General features: G+C 51.7%; 1 protein-coding gene and 1 long non-coding RNA gene across 2 annotated transcripts in view; one reads left to right on the forward strand and one right to left on the reverse strand.

The window, feature by feature from the left end:
• TNR (tenascin R) overlaps nucleotides 1-21,619 on the forward strand; it is a 58,734-nt gene that overhangs the window by 25,947 nt on the left and 11,168 nt on the right. The window contains exons 2-17 of the mRNA XM_027462714.3: nucleotides 1,067-1,622; nucleotides 4,199-4,675; nucleotides 5,097-5,360; nucleotides 6,279-6,394; nucleotides 9,085-9,235; nucleotides 11,943-12,212; nucleotides 13,755-13,940; nucleotides 16,050-16,139; nucleotides 16,256-16,519; nucleotides 17,179-17,445; nucleotides 17,543-17,662; nucleotides 18,130-18,273; nucleotides 18,884-19,003; nucleotides 19,567-19,710; nucleotides 20,297-20,427; nucleotides 21,414-21,546. Of these exons, the coding sequence (XP_027318515.3) occupies nucleotides 1,127-1,622; nucleotides 4,199-4,675; nucleotides 5,097-5,360; nucleotides 6,279-6,394; nucleotides 9,085-9,235; nucleotides 11,943-12,212; nucleotides 13,755-13,940; nucleotides 16,050-16,139; nucleotides 16,256-16,519; nucleotides 17,179-17,445; nucleotides 17,543-17,662; nucleotides 18,130-18,273; nucleotides 18,884-19,003; nucleotides 19,567-19,710; nucleotides 20,297-20,427; nucleotides 21,414-21,546 (3,373 nt within the window). The 5' untranslated portion in view covers nucleotides 1,067-1,126. The remainder of the gene's footprint in view (nucleotides 1-1,066; nucleotides 1,623-4,198; nucleotides 4,676-5,096; nucleotides 5,361-6,278; nucleotides 6,395-9,084; nucleotides 9,236-11,942; nucleotides 12,213-13,754; nucleotides 13,941-16,049; nucleotides 16,140-16,255; nucleotides 16,520-17,178; nucleotides 17,446-17,542; nucleotides 17,663-18,129; nucleotides 18,274-18,883; nucleotides 19,004-19,566; nucleotides 19,711-20,296; nucleotides 20,428-21,413; nucleotides 21,547-21,619) is intronic.
• Nucleotides 10,719-21,424, reverse strand: LOC110352684 (uncharacterized). The gene is made up of 3 exons (XR_003498757.3): nucleotides 21,222-21,424; nucleotides 14,074-14,190; nucleotides 10,719-11,014 (listed from the first exon to the last, which is right to left on the reverse strand). It is a non-coding gene; the product is annotated as an uncharacterized lncRNA (long non-coding RNA).

A 21,619-nucleotide genomic window follows, 5' to 3' on the forward strand; every position in this document is an offset into this window, starting at 1 on the left:
GATGGGGCAGTTCCTACCTCTTGGCACTGCACATGCCTTGGCCCTTCAAGGCAGGTCCATGGTCCCAACAGGACCATGTCTTGGCTCTGAATAATACCTGAAGTTCATGACTTCTTAGAGCTTTGGTAAAATTTCTGGTGATGCAGTGAGGAGCTCTTCAGCTCCTTACACTTTTTTACCAAAACCATGAGGAACCCATTTTCCAGATTTATGTGCCTGGTGGTCAGCACACAATAGTCCCAGCAAGAGTAATGGGGCTGTATCCATCCCCAGCACGAGCAGGATGGCACTGGGGATTTCAGGCTGCAGATAAGGGTGGCCTTTGAGCCAAGATTGGCACCTGGGGGGTCACAGCTGGTATGGAAATGAGAAGTTGTTTTGTTTCAAATCAAAGCAATTTTAACCCATAATCCAGAGCACGGGTAGGAGGTGAAGCCACTTCAACACGAGGGATTTGTCTGCTCAGAGCACAAACCTAAAGGAGCTCAAGCTTGCGTGGTGTAATTTAACGGTGTTTAGCGTCGAGGCTGCTGTTCCTATAGCTACTGGAGGAAGCTTAGCAACCCCGGGCTCAGCTCCTGGGGCACCGAGTTAGGACCTAAGGCAGGGATGCGGCACCTTCACCCGTGCCTTAACCCTTCATACTGCTCAGTACTGGTGTTGCACTGAATGCAGAACCCATAAGGGGTGTTCCTGCCAGATAAACGAGCACGTGAGGCTTCATTAGTACCGAATTAACCATTTTCCTTTAAAAATATAACAGGGATAAGAAGCTGCCTCTGCCACCATTTGAGGGCTGCACCAGGGGTTATTGGGGTGGCACGAAGGTCTGGGCCATCAGCACCAGAAGGCAGGGGCAACATGCCCAAAGGTGGGCAGGGGGAGGCCCACCTGCTCCCCACCAGCTGTGGGTTCCTCCTGGACACAGTCTGGACTTCACCAAAGCCAACAGGGCTGTGCTCATGTTGAGCTGGCCCCACATCCCTCTGGACAATTCTGCTTCTCTACCCTGAGCACAGCTGCAGGGCCTGTGCCAACAATGCTCCCTTTTCTTCTGTGTCCTCAGGTCCTCCCTCCACTTGGCTGACCAAGGCTGGCTTAGAAGTCTTTTCCCTGTCCCAGAAAAATGGGGACTGACAGTGAAAACCCAGTGCTGAGGAACGTGCTCCTCAGCTTCAACTTGCTACTGCTGGGCACCATCCTCAAGCCTTTCGAGTGCCGGCTGGAGGTGACAACAGAGCCAGCCGAGCGGCCGGCCGTGGATGAGGAGGGTGGTCTTGCCAACTGCAGTCCACCCATCAAAGAGCAGCCCATGGTCTTCCACCACATCTACAACATCAACATCCCCCTGGACAGCTGCTGCTCCTCCATGCTCAAGCCTTCGGCCGAGGAGGTGAGTTCAGAAGACGACAGGCTGGCGGAGTACACGGAGCAGACCTCCGACAGCGAGAGCCAGGTCACCTTCACCCACAGGATAAACTTGCCCAAGCAGGCCTGCAAGTGCTCCACCTCCCTCCCGTCCCTGCAGGAGCTGCTGAGCAGGATTGAGATGCTGGAGAGGGAGGTCTCCATGCTCCGCGACCAATGCAACTCCAATTGCTGCCAAGAAAATGCAGCCACAGGTAGTAATGTGATCCTGTTAGCTCTTGCTGGGGGCTCAGGGCTCGAGCCGAAGGCAGGAGAAATGCAGAGATGGTGATGCCACTCAAAGTAGTGATGGAGGAAAACCTATGTTCACTCATGGCTGTGTTTTTAGGGAAAAGCCCAGCTTAGAGCCTCCAAGACAGGAAAGTCCCCGGGAGGATTCAGTAACTCAAGTCCCCAAGGCTCACTTGCTGTGAAAACCCCATGATCAAAAAGGTACCCGCCGGGCAGAGCCAAAATCTCATTAAAAATAAAATTACATCTGCTGAGGGGTTAGAAGGGTGAGTTCCCCAGCTGTGTTCTCCCCACAACTCTGTTAAAGATCTGCCACTGTTCATGGGGCAGGGAGGGGAGAAATATCTGCTGTTCTTCTTGGCTGTCCCCAGGCTGAAGGCAGCACTGCAGGAGCCAGCAATAAGCTTCTTCATCTTCTCTGCAGGGACAGTCAGTGCCTATGAAAATGTAAGCAAATAAATAAATAAATAAATAAATACAGAGAACAACTTCTATTGCCTTAAAAGACTCAAACAAAACCTATAACAAATGCACAAAACCATCAACAGGATACTTCATCTGAATAACAATGCATGCAATTGTTGAAGCTCTCTGAGAGCCCCCATCAGGGTTTCTTTGGTAAAGATGCAACTCGGTCCCTCTGTAATATGAGATAATGAAATAATGACATGGGTTATGAAATATTTGGGCTAGAGGCTGCCTTTCAGTAGTGCAGGTGCTAGCACACAAGTGGTTTCCTACATCTCAGGTAGCTTCATCAAAGGTGCTGTCTGGAAGGGCACCTGGTGCAGCTCAGTCCTGCTGGGGCGCTCCTGATGTGGCACCCGTCAGCAGTGTGACTGGATGAAAGAGGATGGAAAACACCCATGCAGGCCACAGATGTGTGCACAGCAAGGGTTAAAACCAAGTGGAAAGCACAACGAGAAAAACCTGATTTAAAGGAATTCATTTAAAATACTGATGGGCGAATTTGGGTTGCTTGCAATATACATAGCCCGTCCCATTAAACATTTATCACTTGTTGGAGCCTCCACTCAGATCGCAGATGTGTACCGAGGTAAAACTGGAGTAATCTCATTCATTTTACCCGAGTCGCTTTCAATTCACTGCACTGCAAACGAGACCAGGATCCCGACCCCGCAGCCTGAGGCGCTTCCCCACAGAAAGCTGCTGTCTTCCAGCAAACATACAAGCACCCTCTCTCTTTGATAACTCCACTGGTGGCTGGGCTCTGAAGAGAACCTGATCACCATTCCCGATGTGGGAAGTATTCTGCAAAGCCACCCAAACATGTCTGTCTGGCACAGCATACAACTAAGCCCTTCTACAGGAGTATCTGATGCCTATGCCATAGGCAGAGCTGTAATAGATAGGATGAGAAATTCAGCTGAGGGGACAAAAAGTCCGGTGGTTTGTGCTCTGCATGGTGTAGAGGCTTCCTAAGGGCTGGAAGGGTTTCTCTTCTTCTGTGTTTTACACAGAAAAAGAAAGAAAAGCAGTCAAAATTAGCAGGGGAAAAATAAGTCAGAATGGTAAACCCAAAGCTGGAGCATCAGGTCCATGTCATGGGGAAATAGCGGGAAGCTCTGGCAAAGTCAGAGCAACTTATCCCTTATCCCCATGTGCCCATTCCCTCCCCGGAGCAAGTCTGCTGAGTGACAGGGGGACACTGCAAGCGGTGGCTCCGTGTCTTCCCTACTTTCCCACAACCCCCATGTGCATTGAAGACAAGAGGAAATTGTCCCAAGTTGCACCAGGGGAAGTCTAGGTTAGATATTATGAAAAATTGTGTCATTGAAAGGGTTGTGAAGTCTTGGAACAGGCTGTTCATGGAAGTGGTTGAGTCACCATCCATGGAGGTCTTCAAAAAACATGTAGATGTAGTGCTTGGTGGCATGGTTTGCTGGGAGACTTGGCAGTGCTGGCTTAAAGGTTGGACCAGATGATCTCTGAGGTCTTTTCCAACCTAAATGATCCTGTGATTCTCTACCTGAACCCGTGTGCAAAGCCAACAGCTCCATCCCAATCAGAGTCACCAGGGTAGGGGCAGACATGATGTCTCTGGGTGCAGAGCTGCCTCTTGTAGGAGACCAGGACCTCTCAACTGTACGGTGAAACAGCAGGTGGAGAGGAGACAACAAACAGAGCCAGTTAAGTTGTGCCAGGTGCAGAGGATTTGGCCAGGAAAGGTTTTTGTTTGATTGTTGTGTTTTTGTTTTGTTTTGTTTTGTTTTGTTTTGTTTTGTTTCCCCACTAAGAGGTCTGGGGAGCTAAAAAGAAAGCAAAGGAAGCTCTTGCACCTGACAGGGCTAGTGGCACCCCGTGGAGGCCAGAGCTCCACAGGGGACACACGCCTGAAGCCTAACACAAGCCCCAGCATCGCCCATCCTGCAAATTATGCCTTCTCCAGCCCTAAAGCCACCAACTCCCCTGAGCCAGGGGAGCGCAGCTGTAGGGAGTACCATGCTCCCCCTGCTTGCACCCCGTCCCCGAGCCCCAGCGGCGGGGCTCTGACCGCCCACCCTGGGTCCTTTTGCAGGGCGCCTGGATTACACCCTGCCGTGCAGCGGCCACGGGAACTTCAGCCTGGAGTCGTGCCGCTGCGTCTGCAGTGAGGGCTGGGCTGGCAGCAACTGCTCGGAGCCCCGCTGCCCCCGGGGCTGCTCCAGCCGTGGCGTCTGCCTGGAGGGCCAGTGCGTCTGCGACAACGACTACGGCGGTGAGGACTGCTCCCAGCTCCGCTGCCCCGCCGGCTGCGGTGCCCGCGGGCTCTGCGTGGATGGAGAGTGTGTCTGCGAGGAGGGCTTCGCCGGGGAGGACTGCTCCCAGCCCCGCTGCCCCCGTGACTGCTCGGGCAAGGGGTACTGCACCAATGGCACCTGTGTGTGCGTGGAGGGCTATGCCGGAGAGGACTGCGGGTGGTTGCGGTGTCCCAACGCCTGCAGTGGACGTGGCATCTGCCAGGATGGCATCTGTGTCTGCGAGGATGGTTACGGAGGGCAGGACTGCTCAGCAGGTAAGGGTGTGTGGGGTGACAGATCCTAATGTGTGAGGAAGGGCTTCGAAGTGTCCAGAGCCCCATAGGAGCACCACGAAGCTTGGGAGGAACCCATAGATGGTAGAGCACATCATGCAGGACTTGCTCAGGTCCTTGGTCCCTGTGCCCAAATATTCTATGCATAGCAGTTTGGAAGGTGAGTTAAAAGTCAGTGACTCATGTCCAAATGTTGGTGGTAAGCCCCTGTTACAACAGCAGTGCAATTAGGTTCTCCTGGCCCTTTGGCTTGCAGTTGCAGATAACACTACATACTCACAGCTGACCCCTGGCCAAGAGCCCAAACCCACATTCAGCCAAGAGGCCCACCCTCCCTTACCCATGGCCAGAGGATAAGCCATGCGCGTCCTGATGCTCTCCTTCCCTCTACCCTTCTCATCAGTGGCTCCTCCCGAAAACCTGCGCGTGACGGGGATTAGCGACGGCTCCATCGAGCTGGCGTGGGACAGCCCTGGAGCAGCCACCGAGTACGTCGTCTCCTACCAGCCAGCGGGGCTGGGGGGCACCCAGCTCCAGCAGCGGGTGCCTGGGGACTGGAGCACCATCACCATCACAGAGCTGGAGCCAGGCGTCGCCTACAACGTCAGCATCTACGCGGTCATCAGCGATGTCTTGAGCATCCCTGTTACTGCCAAGGTGACAACCAGTAAGTATCTGACTGCACTTGTCACTTGGTGCCCAGATAACCAGGGGTGATGCTTGTCAGGTGGCTGGAGAAGACAGCGCTCGCCCATGTAATGAGGAGCTTTCACAGCAGCCTGTCAAGGTTAATCCATCTCATAATTGCCATCTTCTAGGATGGCTTTCCTAACATAACACATTGCCTTGCCATGTTGTTGTGCAGCTTGCTCAAGCTGACTCACATTTTCCATGAAAACCTTCTAGCAGCAGAAAATTGAGCCTTCAAAAATATATATTGGGAGTATTTTTATCCATATATATATCTGTATGGGGATATAGGAGAGGCAGAGATGTGTCCACTCTCCACGGGAAGTCTCAGTTTGAAAACCCAAATGGCTGAAAATCAAGGAAACATCCACTGTTTAGTTGAAGCCCCCAGAGTCCCAAATACTTTACATATTTGTGATATATCGTACAAGTCACAGGTTTTGCTCCGTATTCTGGATGGAGTCCCCATGACAAATCCCCACCATACAGATGATAGCACAGCAAGAAGGGATTTTGGTGTCCATCACAAGATACCTAGTGCTGTCTGGGACCATGACACACAAGAAGAAAACAGGAATACTGTGAAAACTGTGACAGCAGCCTCCAGAAAGCATCCTTGGAAACTTAAGACAGATAGAGAAGGGGAAAAAAAGCAATCCAGATACCCCTTTTGCAACCCCATTGCTCAGTTCATTTGCATGGTGTCCTTAGTGGCAATGCATCAGGATGCTGCAAGGGAGGGCATCCCCTTCTTCTCCCTCCAGTCCATCCAGAGGGGAGACAAAGGGACAATGACTGCTAACAGGGACCAAGAGGGCCCCATTTCCATCGTCCTGACAACAAAATAGCCTCAGGGAGGATGCCCTGGCCCTCACCACCTCCTGATCCCTTCCAGACCTGGCCACACCACAGGGGCTGAAGTTCAAGACCATCACGGAGACAACGGCGGAGGTGCAGTGGGAGCCCTTCTCCTTTCCCTTTGATGGCTGGGAGATCAGCTTCATCCCCAAGGTACCACTACCCCCATCCCCAGCATAGCATTGCGGGTACACCCTAACCATATTGAGCCAGCAGGGCCAACTACCCTCCCCCCCCCAAAAAAAAAAAACAAACAACCTCGTTTTGCAGTTTTCATGCTTCCTGTCAGACAAGCCCAAACATCTCAAACTCAAATTGCTGGCTTGTGTTTCCCCATCAGTCTTCGTTATCAAGGCATAAGTTCTCAAAGAAATTCCCCCCCCCCCAAAAAAAATATATAAGGACATCTTTCAGCTTTGCTGCTTCTTGCTGCCACCCCCTCTTTTTCCCTTCTATCTCCTTTGCCATGACCCTTCCTTCTATCTTTCTGCACCCTAAGCCAACCCAAAAAGACCAGACCTAACCAACCAGCCATTAGCTCTCAGACCTCCAGCTTCCTCAAGCCACGTGCTCAGATATTTCCTGCCACGGCATTTTAATTGTGGTGACGAACAGGTAGAATTGGTGCCAGAAAAGATGAAAAGGATGAAAGTGTTGCCCTAAATATCACATATTTTCCATGTGCAGTAACAAAAATTGTACATCAAGTATTTCATCTATATTCATAATTTCTAGACCATTTAGCCATAAGTATAGCTTCAATTGTATATGGAGCCTCTTTATAAGAGGCATTCAATCCTCAGCAGTAAAAGAAATGCTGATTAAGGGCTCAATTATGCCGTTTTCTCTTGTACAAAATCCTCGCTGGAGTCAGAGGCAGCTCTGGGCAGTTAGAGCACAGCAGAACTCGGCCCCAAAGTTTTAACAGCTCTTAACTGCAAAGCGTCATGAGACGCAGCACAAAACAGGGACCCGAGGGCTTGAAATAACTCATTCCCCACTTCCAAAAAGGGCTGGGAGCATCTTGGTGCAATTTTAGATACACAAATTGTGTTGGAAGGCAAAGTTTGGGTACCATGGTTACAAACCTAAGGGCACTGGGACGGAATACAAAAATTTCGTATTTTGGAATGAAATAAGGCTACGCCATGAAAAGGCCACCTGAGCCTAGTAATGAAAACCCAGCGTATCTTTGAAGCATTTCACCAATACGCTTGAATTAATCTCAACAACATTCCCCTGAAACAGATAAATGGGTATAGACACATTTTAGGGTGAGAAATTGGTGGGATAGAAGTAACTTTCTCTCCCACAGTGACATCAGCAATATTTTTTTCTTAAGCCAGCCCACTAATGCAAACTCCCATTTGTCTCCCGATTCCCTTTTTGTTGTCTCTCATTTCCCTTTTATAAGCTTAAAACCAGTGAGAAAGTTTTCAGGAAACAAAGAGATAAAGTGCAAAAGGATGGATGTTCCTTGGGGCAGGTTTTCAGAGGAGCGAAGGGCTGCAGCTCACAGGGCTTTAATTTTAACATCTGTCCATCAGGCATGTGGTCTTGCATTGTAAAGATGCAGTTTTGCTCCTGCTGCTGAAATCAGACTCTCTCAAGTCTCTACCAGTGGCTTTTCTTCCAAAACAAGGCAGAGGGTGCTGTGTCCCTGGCTGCCTGGGAGCCACACTTGCTCAGGCAGACACAAAACCATTGCCGCACCCCAATTAAAAGCAAAATCTAGTCCAAGAGGTGGCAACGTGAAAAAAAATAATAATAATAAATAAATAAAAATATATATATAAAATAAAAAAGAACATCAGTAAAGCAGTGTTGTTATAAATAACCCCTATGCTGTGGGCTTGCAAATCGAGGTCAATCTGCCTTTCCAAAAACAGGGTGTGAGGACACTAATTTTGTCCTTGGTGGCCCCACAGGGGTGTGCACACCCTCCCCCTGAGCTTTCCCCCACTTTCTGCACCCCCACATTGCTATTGGTCCCCAAAAACTGTCTCAGGTGGGGATTGCACGTCTGCTGCTTGTACTGGGGGAAGAAATGGGAACTAAAACCAACGCAGAGATATCTGGGGTAATGAGACCAGCTCTGCATGGTGATCAGTGAAAAGCAGAAGTGATGACAGATTTAGACAAGAAAATTAGGAAAGGTAAGATGGCAATTTATGGATAAAATGGAAGATTTCCTGTTTAATGAGAAAAATAGATTAATATGAATTGAGAGCTATGTGCAGAGATTTGTTTAGTGCATCATTGGTGAAGACAGCAGCAAGAAAAGATCCATTGTCCAAACACTGGCAGGGAAGGTGACATTTGCAGTTACTTAAAAGACTTGGGTTTTTCAGAGCACAAAACACAAAGTATAGCAAATTTAATCAATATACTTAAAAAGGACAGGGTGCCAAAATAAAGATGTTACGGTTTCATCCCTGTATGAAATGCTGAAAGCTCCTGGCACCTGAATAACAGCCATGCAGGCAAAAGGAGTGCAGGGTTTGTTTTTTATTATCTTTTCTGTTCTGGGGAACAGCAGATATACAGATGGCAAAGTACAGAAAGGAGGGGGAAGGGTTGGGGGGGGGGCTAGGAGGAGGAAGAGAAAAAGGGGATGGGGAAGGATTTCTCAGCCTAAAATCTTGGGTGCTTCACACTTCGTGGGTGACTTCACCCCAGGCTCTACATCTCCATGGTGGGACATATCAGTGTGAGGGGTATAGGACTGGATGTGTGGAACCCGCCTGTATTCATCCTTAAAAAGCTTTGTGTGTGTGTGTGTGTGTGTGTGTTTTAACCCATTTCTCATTCTCGATGCTTTTTCTCACCCCATCCCCTGGCAGAACAACGAGGGCGGTGTGATCGCCCAGCTCCCCAGCACCGTCACCACCTTCAACCAGACGGGGCTGAAGCCGGGTGAGGAGTACACCGTCACCGTGGTGGCCCTCAAGGACCAAGCCAGGAGCCCCCCTGCCTCCGACAGCGTCTCCACCCGTGAGTGAGCCCAGCCCCAGGCAGCATGCGGCCAAGGACTGCAGCATCCCATGTTTCATCCCCAAAATAAGGTCCCAGAAGCAAGAGCATCCCTGCAGCCCATCATGGATAAAGATAGTGATGCTTTCTGCAGGGATATTTTGTAATCTGAAAATACATGAGTTTGGATTCCCAGATGGTTCAAAATGAGGGTTTTGACTGTCTCACCAAGTGGCTTCTCTAATGATATTTGAGGATATTTGGATCTAATGATATTTGGCAATGAGGGTATAGCCAACCAGCACCAGTAGCCACATTGCCATACACTGTAACGGGGAGCTTGCAGCCCTCCTGTAGCAAAACCAGCTCCAAAAAAAAAAAAAAAAAAAAAAAAAACAGGGCCAAAAAGCTGTCCAAGCCAGGTATTTGGGGCATCAGGCACACAAAATTGGTTTTCTTCAATCCAACATCCTGAATTTGGATGCCTAGCACAACCCAAGTGCCCAAGCTAGAAGTGCATCACAGCAATAGACTTTTTGACCCTCTCCCTTCAAATTGCTGAGAGCACAAAAAGAGTAGTGAGGTTAATGGGGTTGGGAGCCATGGCTCTGGTCAGCTTGCATTAATATAGCTGGAGAAATAGAATAATTCCTCTTCTCTGCTTATCTCACCTGAGCCACATTTTGGAGGCGGGACACCCCCAAGAACCGTCTCTGTAATTGCACTGCCTACTCATCTGTAGCAGATTAAAACTCCCACCTGCTTTCATGCTACTAAACACCCTCTACTCCCACCCATTCAGGCAAATTAGGCACTGAGGCAGGGAGCCAGAAACAGCTTGATGAAGAATAAGGTCTCCTCCTCGCCAAGGAGGACATGGCAATGGGCAGAGTGCAGGGAAAAGGTGCTTTCCAGGCCAGAGCTGCTGCAGCCCATCTTGGCAGCCAGGCAAACCTCTACCTCTGCCCAAGCTTTTGCAAATGGAAACAGCATTTTGATAGCTCCCACAGGATTGTAACAAGGTGCTGTTCTCTCTGGGCTGCTAAATTTGAGGTTTTGGGGAGGCAGAGGTGGTGTGGATTGAAGGGAGGGTTCCCCCACCAGCAGCAGCCCCTGGCTTGCTGAAGATCTGGGCTTTCTCAGCACAGTCCTGCTCAGCTTGACACGGCTTAACAGAGACATCTCCTGGTCGAGCCCAAATCTTTCCCATTCCCTAGGAAGGCAGGGAAAAGAAATAGAGAGGCTGGTACATCAAACTCAGTGGTTGACCTTAGTGAGGGGGAGCGCAGCTGGGGCAGTGTGCTCCTGGTTCTCTCCATGAAGGGGTCCTTACACTGGCCTGCCTGCCTTCCTCTGCAGTGCTCCCACAGTGTTGCCCCCACCACCCTTGTTCTGCCTCAGCACCTTGTGCTGGGACCGAGCAGCACTCAATGATCTCCAGCACCACTGCATCCTGCTCACCCCTGCCCATGCACAACTCCCCCAACACTTTCCCACCCAGGGGTACAGGATTCAGCACACCTTTATTATGTAGTGACATTTCTGATACGTACAGTACCTTGGCCATATTCATATGCAGTACAGTCTGAACTATAAGATCAGCGTGCCTTTTTCCCCACCTTCTGGTCACAGCAGTGATCAAACAGGTTGCCAGCTCGTTAGCAGTGCCATGGCACAGGAGCATCCATCCATGCAGCAGTTAGATGCTGATGGTCCCACAGGACTCAAAATATCCCTCACCTGGGCCCTGGGCCCTTGGATAAGCACTGGGAGGTCCAGGAGGAGAAAGAGCTTGATTCTCTGCAAAAGAGATAAAAATGTCCAAAACAGTCTTAGTCTCTCTCCTGTATGAATGCTTTAGCTAAAACCCCTTTATGTGAGCGGGTTCGGTGGTGGACACCCACCACAGCCCCACTCCCAGCTGGTTACAAGGACCCACCAGAGCAGTGGCATTTTCTTCTCTCCCCCCAACACCGACACATTGACAGCTCCAGGAGCTGATCCCTCAGCTTAGCTACAAAGCGGGAGTTGGCACTGAAGCAGGAACATTTCTAGAGGCGTTCCTCAGCTCTTGATGGTTGGATCAGTCCTTGGCCCCATGTTATTTAACACACTGTCAACGCCTTTCAAAAGGCATAACAGACATAACATCATTGCTGATAAATTTTCTCAATGACAGAAGGGCTAGGAAAAGAGTAAATTGAGTGGAAGGAGATCATCGATAAGAGCAGTTTGAATGGCTTGAAGAGCCTGGCACAAAGGAAAACTATGTTTTTCAATGCGTTGCTGAGTCTGAGCAGTTATCTAGGAGCAAAGAAAATGGACCACAGCTAAACGCAGGAGGTTTTATCCCAGGAAATGCCTCCTGAAAAAAGCCCAAGAGGAATTGTTGCCAACACCCAGCTTGAGAGAAGGGCAGAAGTTTCATTATATCTGTAATGAGCATTGACCGGAGAGCTACTGGGTCTTGCTCTGGTGTTCAAAGCTGAGGAGGAGATAAGGGGGAAGCGGAGAGGGTTTGAAAAAGAGCCAGGAGACTGGAATAGGGGACTGGGAACCCACCAGGACCAAGCCCCTGAGCATCTGGAGTTGGAGAGGTCAAGTCTCTCGCCCACATCACCTTTAATCCACGCCACTCTGAAGGTCAGGTTGAATTCCTGTATCTGCTGCACTCCCTACCTCACCCTCCCCAAATAACCATCACCCCTTTCCCCCCAACCCTCCGCAGTCATCGACGGCCCGACGCAGATCCTGGTGCGGGACGTCTCCGACACGGTGGCCTTTGTGGAGTGGACGCCCCCGCGTGCCCGGGTGGACGCCATCCTGCTGAAGTACGGGCTGGCGGACGGGGAGGGCGGGAGGACCACCTTCCGCCTGCAGCCCCCCCTCAGCCAGTACTCCCTGCAGGCCCTGCGCCCTGGTGCCCGCTACCACCTCGCCGTCAGCGCCCTACGGGGTGCCAACGAGAGCCGGCCGGCCCTCGCCCAGTTCACCACAGGTAGCCGGAGGAGCTGGCCGGGGGATTGAGGCCAAAGCACATGGCGGGCACGTGGGTGGGTGGGTGGGGGGAGTGGGGGCAGTGCCAGCCCCCCTGAAGGCTCACTGAACGCGTCCATGCTTTAGCAGCACAGATTTTTCTCCCCAGCATGAATGAGCTCAGGGTTTGGGCCGGTGCTTGGGAGGAAGCAGCGGGATGGTTAGGGTGCAGGTCCAAGAGAAGACACCTGGAGGAAGGTGTCTTTCATCCCATTACAGAACAAATGGAATCATAACATCATAGGGTCATCTAGGTTGGAAAAGACCTTCTAGATCACCAAGTCCAGCCATCAGCCTGACCTACCGAGTCCCATCACTAACCCATGTCCCTCAGTGCCACATCTTCATGTCTCTCAAATACCTTCAGGGATGGGGAATCCCTCACTTCCCCGGGCAGCACACTACAGTGCTTGACCCTCCCTGTGAAGAAATTTTCCCTAATGGCCAGTCTAACCTCCCCTGGCACAACTTGAGGCCTTTTCCTCATGTCCCATTGCTTGTCACCTGAGAAAAGAGACCAATCCCCCCCTTGCTGCAGCTTCCTGTCAGGGAGTTGCAGATAGCGATGGGGACTCCCCTCAGCCTCCCGTTCTCCAAACTAAACAATCCCCACAAACACAGCAATTTACTTCCCTAATACCACCCACAGATCAGTGTGCACCAGGGAGGTCTCAATTTAAGACAATGCTCCTGTACCCGCTCAGCATTGAGAGCCAAGGCATTGCCTGAAAAATTGGCAATCAAGCAGCTGGAAGCAGCCCAGTCAAAAACGTGGTTATCTTATTTTATATCGTATATGAATAGCCGAACTGGTCAGTAAAACCTTAATTAATGTTGAGCCTGCAGATAGCTAACGGGTTTAATTTACCATGCCATAAAGGAAGAGGTAGAGAGAATATATCAGTGCTCTTTTATGGCATATAAATTACTTGTCATGTACATCACTGGTGGATACTAGGCTCCTATTACAATAACTGCAGTGTGTGAGTTGTGTGTGTGTGTATCTGTGTAGATATGTACTTAGGATGAGATGTTCATTGCGATTGCTTTAGTGAGTTGGCCTTCCTCGCTTTATTTCTAAATGACAGCATAAAAAAACCCTCCTGAGGCCAGACCCAGAGCAAGTGTTAATGCCCTGCTCACAGCAACACTCAGCAGCCACCAGACCCTACCCTGCCCAAACCCATTGCTCGCAGGAGGGATTACTGTGCAAATCCAGGCACACAGCCTCGGCAGCACTAATAAACCACTTGGTCAGCCTGGGCAGTGTCTGAGCACGAACAAATCTGCAAAGATGTTCGAGGTTTTCTAGGAGTTCAGGCCAATGTTTGGTGGCTTTATAGCTTTGGTCCCAATGAACTCATGGGTGGCACCCCCAGGTCTGTGCTGAGTAGGAGGTGACAGCAGATGCCCCCCAGCCAAGGGGACGTGCCACCTGGGTCCCCTCGCCATGGCTCCCAGAGCCTGGTGGTGAGACTGTGCCTCTCTCCCTTGTGTCACGCAGAGATTGATGCCCCCAAGAACCTGCGGGTGGGCTCACGGACACCCGCCAGCCTTGAGCTCGCCTGGGACAACAGCGAGGCGGAGGCACACAGCTACAGGGTGGTCTACAGCACCCTAGCTGGAGAGCACTACCACGAGGTCCTGGTGCCACGGGACACTGGCCCCACCACCCGGGCCACCCTCACAGGTATGCCCCCACCCACACATCGTATTCATCCTCCTCACAAGCAGTTAGGGCAAGGGAGAGCCCAGACTAGCACTACTGTGTCCTTGCCCTGGCCCTGGCACAGATTTGAGGCTGATTTGGGGTTTCTACTTACTGGAGAGAAGGTTTTCCTCAGGACGGAGCTCTATTTTCCTTCCACGGGTTGGGGTGCTGCTCAGCTAGGAGGATAGTGGTGCACCTTGGTGAAGCTGCCCCAGGGTCCCAAACAGAGCTGACAAGGAGCAGAGTGAGAAATGGGGGGAGAAAGGTGTTTTAGATTGATCTATAGAAAAATATTATTCCCCACACCCTTGCTGGGACACTGATACCCCATAATTGAGTTCTTTGCTTTTTTCCAAATCCGCACAAAGCAAACCCAAACCCAGGGATGCCATTTCTGAGCAAGTACCCCCAGAACTGAATGGTCCAGGCTAGCATGCAGGTGTCACTGCGCTCAGCAAACGCCACTACCTCCCACTGCCAGCCTCACCAGGAACATCCCAAACACCCTTTGAAAGAGCACCATGAAGAACCATCCAAGACCTATTTTCCTTTCTCAACTACAACTGGTTGTCTGCCAGATTTGCAGCTCTAGTGGCATTTTAGAGGGAAAAAAATGCTTCTATATTAAAAAAAAATAAATCATTCATTAAGCTTGACACTCATCTAGATCTTCAGTATAGCATGGCACCAGGTTCTTCCACATTATCTCAGGTTCAAACACCTCTGCCATTTGTGTCTACAGGAACAAGTACATTCAGTGGAAAAGTCAAATGCAAACATGCAGTCATGGCAGCACCAAGTCACAAGAAAGGCTGGAGGGGAGGAAAACAATTAGAGCAGTTAGCTTGAAAATGTGGTATGTGAGAAAAATACGTATTAGGGACAGTTTCTGCTGCAACGATGCACGTGGAGAAGTGGGATGGAGATAGAGTTGGACAGTCTAAGGGATGGGGGATCTGGTGACGGTCCCGTGTTCTCTAGGTCATGGGCTGCCTTGCTAGATGAGATGGAGAGGAAGAGAGGACAGCCACTGCAGCTGGCAGGAGAGCTGAAGACAGCCTCTCCGGAGCTTCACGTAGCTTCAAGCACGTGGCAGCCCCTTCCTCTAGGGTTTTCTTACCCCTGGTGCAGCCTGTTGAGGTGGATTTCGAGCTGCTGAGGACCTGGTGGGATCCACAGAATAAAAGCCTTCTTTTGTCCCCAGGAAAAGTGATGAGGAATGGTGCTGTGCAGAGCTTATCAAAAATTTTAAAACCCAGCAAGCCTTGATCTGCCCCATAAGTCTCTTTCCAGAGATGTGAATTGGCACAGCTGTCAGAAATATTGGTGATTTTTCCCTATCCAAAATTGGGAAAAAACTGGGAGAGAAGAGGTAGGGCTGGAAGGCTTATGGCTTTCTCTAACCCAGTGGGAAAGATCAATACACCATTGGGAGGAGATAAATGTAGCTGCCAAACGCCAAGCAGGGGAGATAGACAGACCCAGGAGATGTCCCACAGAGATAAAGCAGCCACCAGCAACAGGTGTAGAGGAAATTATCTTGATTAGCTTGATTCCCATTCCCTGCGAGAGAACCACAGGATACGTCCACCACAAGCAACATGCCTGAGTCAGCTCCCAGCTAGACTGTGCCTTTACTAATTAATGTGTGTTTCATTTACTCTGCATAATGTATTTCTTTTTGAGACACCAACCCTGTGACAATATTTGATGTTGAATCACTACAGAAACAAATACAGCTACTTTATCATTCCCATCTCAGCTCACTCCCTCTCTCTCTCACACAGTTTCTGTCTCGATGCCAGCAATTACCGCAGACCTCAGTAACGGCTTTAATAAATTGGTTATTTCTGAGCTAGACTAATCCCATTTCCCTATCCAAAGGCATCTGGGGGCTTTTAAAAAATGCTCAGCTCTCCTACAACACCCAGAGGAGCTGCTGAGCTGCAGGAGGGCTGGTCATCCCGGGGACACAGAGTAGGGCCCCCCAGTGGGGCCCTCAGCCACGGACTGGGGAGCTCACACCCCAGGACGACCCATCCAGGTGCTGCTCTCATGCACCTTTGTGTCCTTTCCACCCACTGGCAGACCTGGTGCCGGGGACAGAGTACGGCATTGGGATTTCGGCCGTGATGGACAGCCAGCAGAGCGTGCCAGCGACCATGAACGCCAGAACTGGTGAGTTTGGCCCCATTCAGCATAGCCCAATCCTATGCCCCACCACCACCAGCTCCCACATCCCCCATGGGACAACCCGTGCGTGGGGACAAGCATCTGTAACACCCAACCCACAGAGCTTGACAGCCCCCGGGACCTCCTGGTGACGGCCTCCACGGAGACATCCATCTCACTGGCCTGGACCAAAGCCATGGGTCCCATCGACCACTACCGAGTCACCTTCACCCCTGCCTCAGGGATGGCCTCAGAAGTGACAGTGTCCCCAGAAAAGTCACAGCTTACCCTCTCAGAGCTGGAGCCCGGGACAGAGTACACAATCACCATCATCGCTGAGAGGGGACGTCAGCAGAGCCTGGAGGCCACCGTGGATGCTTTCACAGGTAAAGAAAAAGAAGCAGAGCAGAGGCCAAGCACAGGGCTGGCCTTGTTACCAGCCTACACGTCCCTGGCACCACAACGCATGAGATGGTGACACGGATGAGAGCTGGAGGCAATCCATCCACGTGAGAGCATGTCCATGGACCTGAGAAGGGTGATGGCCCTGCCAGTGCAGGGGTCCTGTCCCCCCAGATGCTGGCACTGACCATGCTTGCTTGGCTGGAGGCTCCCATAAGAAGGATGTGAGGCTGGGGGAACTGCCAGTCCCTGCTGTCCTCTGTGGTCAGAGTGGCCCGTGTGTCCATAAGGAGGAGAAAACAGGCCTTGAGGAGCCTCAAAAGCACCTCGAGGAGGAAAAAAAAAAACACAACATGTTTGAGAAGCCCAGACAGCTTACAGCAGGTATAGCAGGATGGCTCCACCACCCATCACACAGAGCTGGGATGGAGCATGTTTGCAGGCAGAGCTGAGCAAAACATAATTTCCTCCTCCCAGTTCTGCCTCTGGATCCCAGTTTCAGCCCACCAGATCACCCAGACCCAGGGCTTTGTCACCTCTGCCTGCTATCTTCCAGGCGAGCACTGTTGCACAGCACTAGGTACAACCTGGAGGCTGGGAACTGCAGTCAGCGTGGGCTGACCCTCCCCTCTCCGGTTTGCAGGGGTCCGGCCCATCACGCAGCTGCACTTCTCCCAGCTGACATCCTCCAGCGTGAACATCACGTGGAGTGACCCGTCCCCACCAGCAGAACACCTGGTCCTCACCTACAGCCCCCGGGATGAGGAGGCGGCGCAGCGGCTGGTGCTCGATGGCACCCTCAAGCACGCCAGCCTGACAGGCTTGCGGCCGTCCACCGAGTACCTGGTGTCACTGGTGGCCGTCCATGGTGCGGTCAGCTCCGAGCCCGTCGTGGGCTCCATCACGACAGGTACCCGCTGGGCACGGGACCCCCCCCGGGAGGGTGGGCGAGGGGACGGGGAGCGGACCTGCCTCCCACAGCTTTGCTTTCTGCTCCATCTCACCAGGGATGGATGCACCGAAGGACCTTAGGGTGGGCAACATCACCCAGGACTCCATGATCATCTACTGGAGCCCTCCTGCCGCTGCTTTTGACCACTACAGAATATCCTACCGTGCCAATGAAGGTAATGGGTGGGACATCGTGGAGGTTCCCTCTTGGAGGTGCTGTACCCCAGGGTGAATGTGGCCCTGGACCTAAGCTAAGGAGAGGGCTTTAAGAGTGTCCAAATAGCTGCAGCCCATTTTGCTTTTCCTTTTCTTTTGGAGAAGGTGGTGCAAAAGCAGCTGTTGGGGATGGGGAGCAGGGGCAGAGGCCAGTCCCACACCATTGCATGACCCCAGCCACAACCAGCACAGCTCTCCAGATCCCACCTCCTCCACCTGCCTCCCCCAGCTCACCTCCAACCCCTGAGCCCCAGTTTTTGTCTATGATGCTGAAAAGGTCAAGCTAGCACAGGGGCATCCACCTGCAGGCACAGAACCCAGTTGCCCCCAGTGTCAGCCCCGGAGGGGGGTTGGGGCATTGCCCTCTCCTCCCCATGGGACACAGGGACCAGCCGTGTCACCAATGCTCTTGGCTCTGTCCCTGCAGGGAGGACAGACAGCGCTGCCATCGCTAGTGATGCCACCGAGTACAGCCTCCACCGCCTGCAGCCCGCCACCAAGTACGAGATTGGGGTGAAGAGCGTGCGGGGCCGAGAGGAAAGTGAGGTGGCCTCCATCACCACGTACACAGGTGGGACAGGGCTCCTAGGGGACAGGCAGTGATCAAACTGTGCCAGCTCTGGCCCCTGCTTGTGCTGGCAATCAGACAGGTGAGAGTGAGTTGAATCTAATGGTTCTCACTCATGATGAGTGGGGCTCACAAGGGCCCACTGCGGACTTTCAAAGTACGTCTAAGGAAACTTTTTCCCATATATACATGGGTTGTCATGGAGGGAGTAATAAATCCGTGTACCAGGCCAGAGATGTGATGTTGGACACCCATAAGAACCTTTCCTAAAGGAAGTACAGGCTTCCAGAAATAATCCCTGGGGAAAGATGCCTCAAAGCCCTAACACAAACAGCATCTATTGCAAGAATAAAACACTCTGCTATCCGCAGAATCCTCAAAACCTAAAACAAAACAAAACAAAAAAACTAACTTCCCATACCATGCATCAAGAAAACAGTGGAAGACAAGGCCAAGCAGCAAAGCAGTGCAAGCTTTGCTCTCCAGCTAGGGCAGCAATAACTCTTCCACAGGCATGTGTGCCTGGGCATCGAGGCAGGCCCACAAGAAGCCCTTCCAGTTTGCAGTCCAGTCTCTTCGTGCGCCTGACTGTCTAAATCCATTCCCTCTGCAGCCATGGATGCCCCCTTGGGTGTCACGGCCACCAATATCACCCCCACGGAGGCACTGCTGCAGTGGAACCCGCCGCTGATGGACGTGGAGAGCTACGTCCTTGTCCTCACCCGCCACGCAGGTGCGATTAGACCCCACAGCCCTCTGCTGCAAGCTTTGCTGGGACTCCATTTCAGCTCACCTCCACTTCTCCCCCACCCTAATCCTGGGAGCTTGGTGGTCGTCCCCCACAGGAAGGAGTCCCTCCTTTGGGAATGCAGCTGCTGGTGGGTGGTGGGACTTTCTCCATCCCCGGGCACCAGCCCATCCTGCAGGGGTCCTATGTATCTCCACTGCCTACTGCCCAGCCCCATTGCATGGCAGTCCACATGGGGACTGGGATTCTCCCACTTCACTACCTGGCCCGCTGGCAGCCCAGGGGCAAGCAAGTCCCCACACATCTCCCATCCCACACAAACCCAACATGTGGCAAGCCCATGAGCCCTGCTATAGAAGGGAGAGAAAGCAGAGGGCAAATATATGCACTGTGGCAAAATAAGACCATCCTTCAGGCTGAGTACCACCCCTGCTGCTCAGCTCCTGAACATGGTATTTCAGCAATATAAGTTTTTTTGACTGTGAGGTCATGCTCACAGCTGTATTTCAGAGGAGCTCCTATTCTAACTCACCTCTTCTGGCTTACAGTTGCAGGAGAAACAATTCTTGTGGATGGGACCAACCAGGAGTACCAGCTGACCAACCTTCTGCCCAGCACCACCTACACAGTCGTTATGTACGCCACCAATGGGCCCCTCACCAGCCAGACCATCAGCACCAACTTCACAACTCGTACGTACGGACACGTGCCCCGTTGTATGCCCCCAGCCATTTGCCCACCCCAGGAAAAGAGGCCAAAAAGGATGAGCCTAAACTCCCATTACAAATACCTGGGTGTAAATGTAGCCACGTGCCGAAAGGACACCCAAGGACTGGTGAGGACACAACACAAGAACAGGAATTCCAGCACTGGAAACATTAATCTTCAGTTTCATTCTTTCAACATCCACCCACCCCTTTCTTTGATTTCCCCTGGATGTAGTTTCCCGAGAAGACCCTTGACCTGGTCTCCCTCTTTCCCAAAGCCATAGTCTCCAACTGTTTTAGTTTCCAAGGAGCTTGATAGACCCAGTATCACATGCATTTCAGAGACTCCACTTCAGAGAGCATGCAGAGGGCTTTTAGAGGTTTGCAGAGCTCTGCAGGGGATGGGTGATCAGGGCTGGAAACTGAGGGCAAGGATGGACTTTGGGCTGTAGCACAGGGTTGGGGGGGTCGAATCCCAACCCACTGGGATGGGGAGCAGGTTTGAGCAGGCTGGGAGGGGGGGAAGTGTGTGAGGACCTGTACTTCCCTGTGTGCCCATCCACCCTTGCAGTTTTGGATCCTCCGAGCAACCTGACTGCAAGCGAAGTCACTCGGCGGAGTGCCCTCCTCTCCTGGTTGCCTCCCGTGGGAGAGATCGAGAACTACATCATGACTTACAGATCGACCGACGGCAGCCGCAAGGTGAGTCCTCCCGGAGAGAGGGGCTCTGTAAGGCGGGGGACACCGAGATCACGGAGAAGCGAGCAGGGGAAACCCAACAAAGCAAAAAAAGACGCTCTCCAGGCCAGGGAGACCAGAAGGGCATACTACGCTCTTCAGGAGCAAAACTTACTTAAGATAAACAATCAGAGAAAGCTGAAAATGATTGCCTAGGGCAAAGTCTCTGCACACACAGGCAAGTCTGGACAAAGAGGGTATAGCTGGGAAGTCTGAAGGAACAGACAAAATTCACAGCTTGTGAAAGACAACTGTGAAGCAAGATGAGGCAGGAAAAAAAATATCCAGCAAACAGAGATGTTAACAAAGTGGTTTGCCCTTCTTGCAAAGATTAAGATAGGTACAGACAACTAATTAATCCCGCAATACAATATATTTGATTACTTAATGAGTGTGTCCATACCTGTCTGCCTGGAGGAACTGCTACAAACACTAGCAGAAGTGTGTCACTGCAAATTATCTTACTTCCTTTGCCAGCACGACTGGCTTGCAGCAGCCAAAGGGAACAGCTTTGCAGAAGGGGTTCAATACAACGCTGTGTGGCATTGGCTGATGACCAGAAGAATTAACCTGACAACATCTGATGGAGCCAAAACTGTCTGGTATCCAAGCTTGGCCAGCTCTGCTCCTTACAGTGCTTGGGCAATCAGTCATGCCCAGTACTGAGGATGTGCAGGTCCCAGCACTGATGGTAAATAGAGCACACAGAATGCAAGCATTTAAACCTCCTGCATCTGAACCAGCCAGCTTTGTCTTACCTGCACCATCCCAAAGGTGATCCACTGGCCTCCTGCTGACTTAGTCCAGGGGTCGTAAGCAGCCATGCAGCATCCTCAGCCAGGCACCAAGGGCTGCAGCTTCCCTTCCCTCCTCGCTTGCTCTTTAGGCTCCCCATCGTTTTTCTCATCTGTTGCTCTTGGTGTCTACCTCCTTCTGGGACCCATGTACAGGAGCTGATTGTGGATGCCGAGGACACGTGGATCCGCCTGGAGGGGCTTTCTGAGACCACAGAGTACACCGTGCGCCTGCAAGCTGCCCAAAACGCCATGCGGAGCGGCTTCATCTCCACTACCTTCACCACAGGTGAGGCTCACACCACTCATCACCCTTATGGGCTGTTCCTCCTCAAGCAGCATTTCACCAGATCCACAGGTGT

This window comes from Anas platyrhynchos, chromosome 8 (genome assembly GCF_047663525.1).
Source record: "Anas platyrhynchos isolate ZD024472 breed Pekin duck chromosome 8, IASCAAS_PekinDuck_T2T, whole genome shotgun sequence".
NCBI classification, from domain to species: domain Eukaryota; kingdom Metazoa; phylum Chordata; class Aves; order Anseriformes; family Anatidae; genus Anas; species Anas platyrhynchos.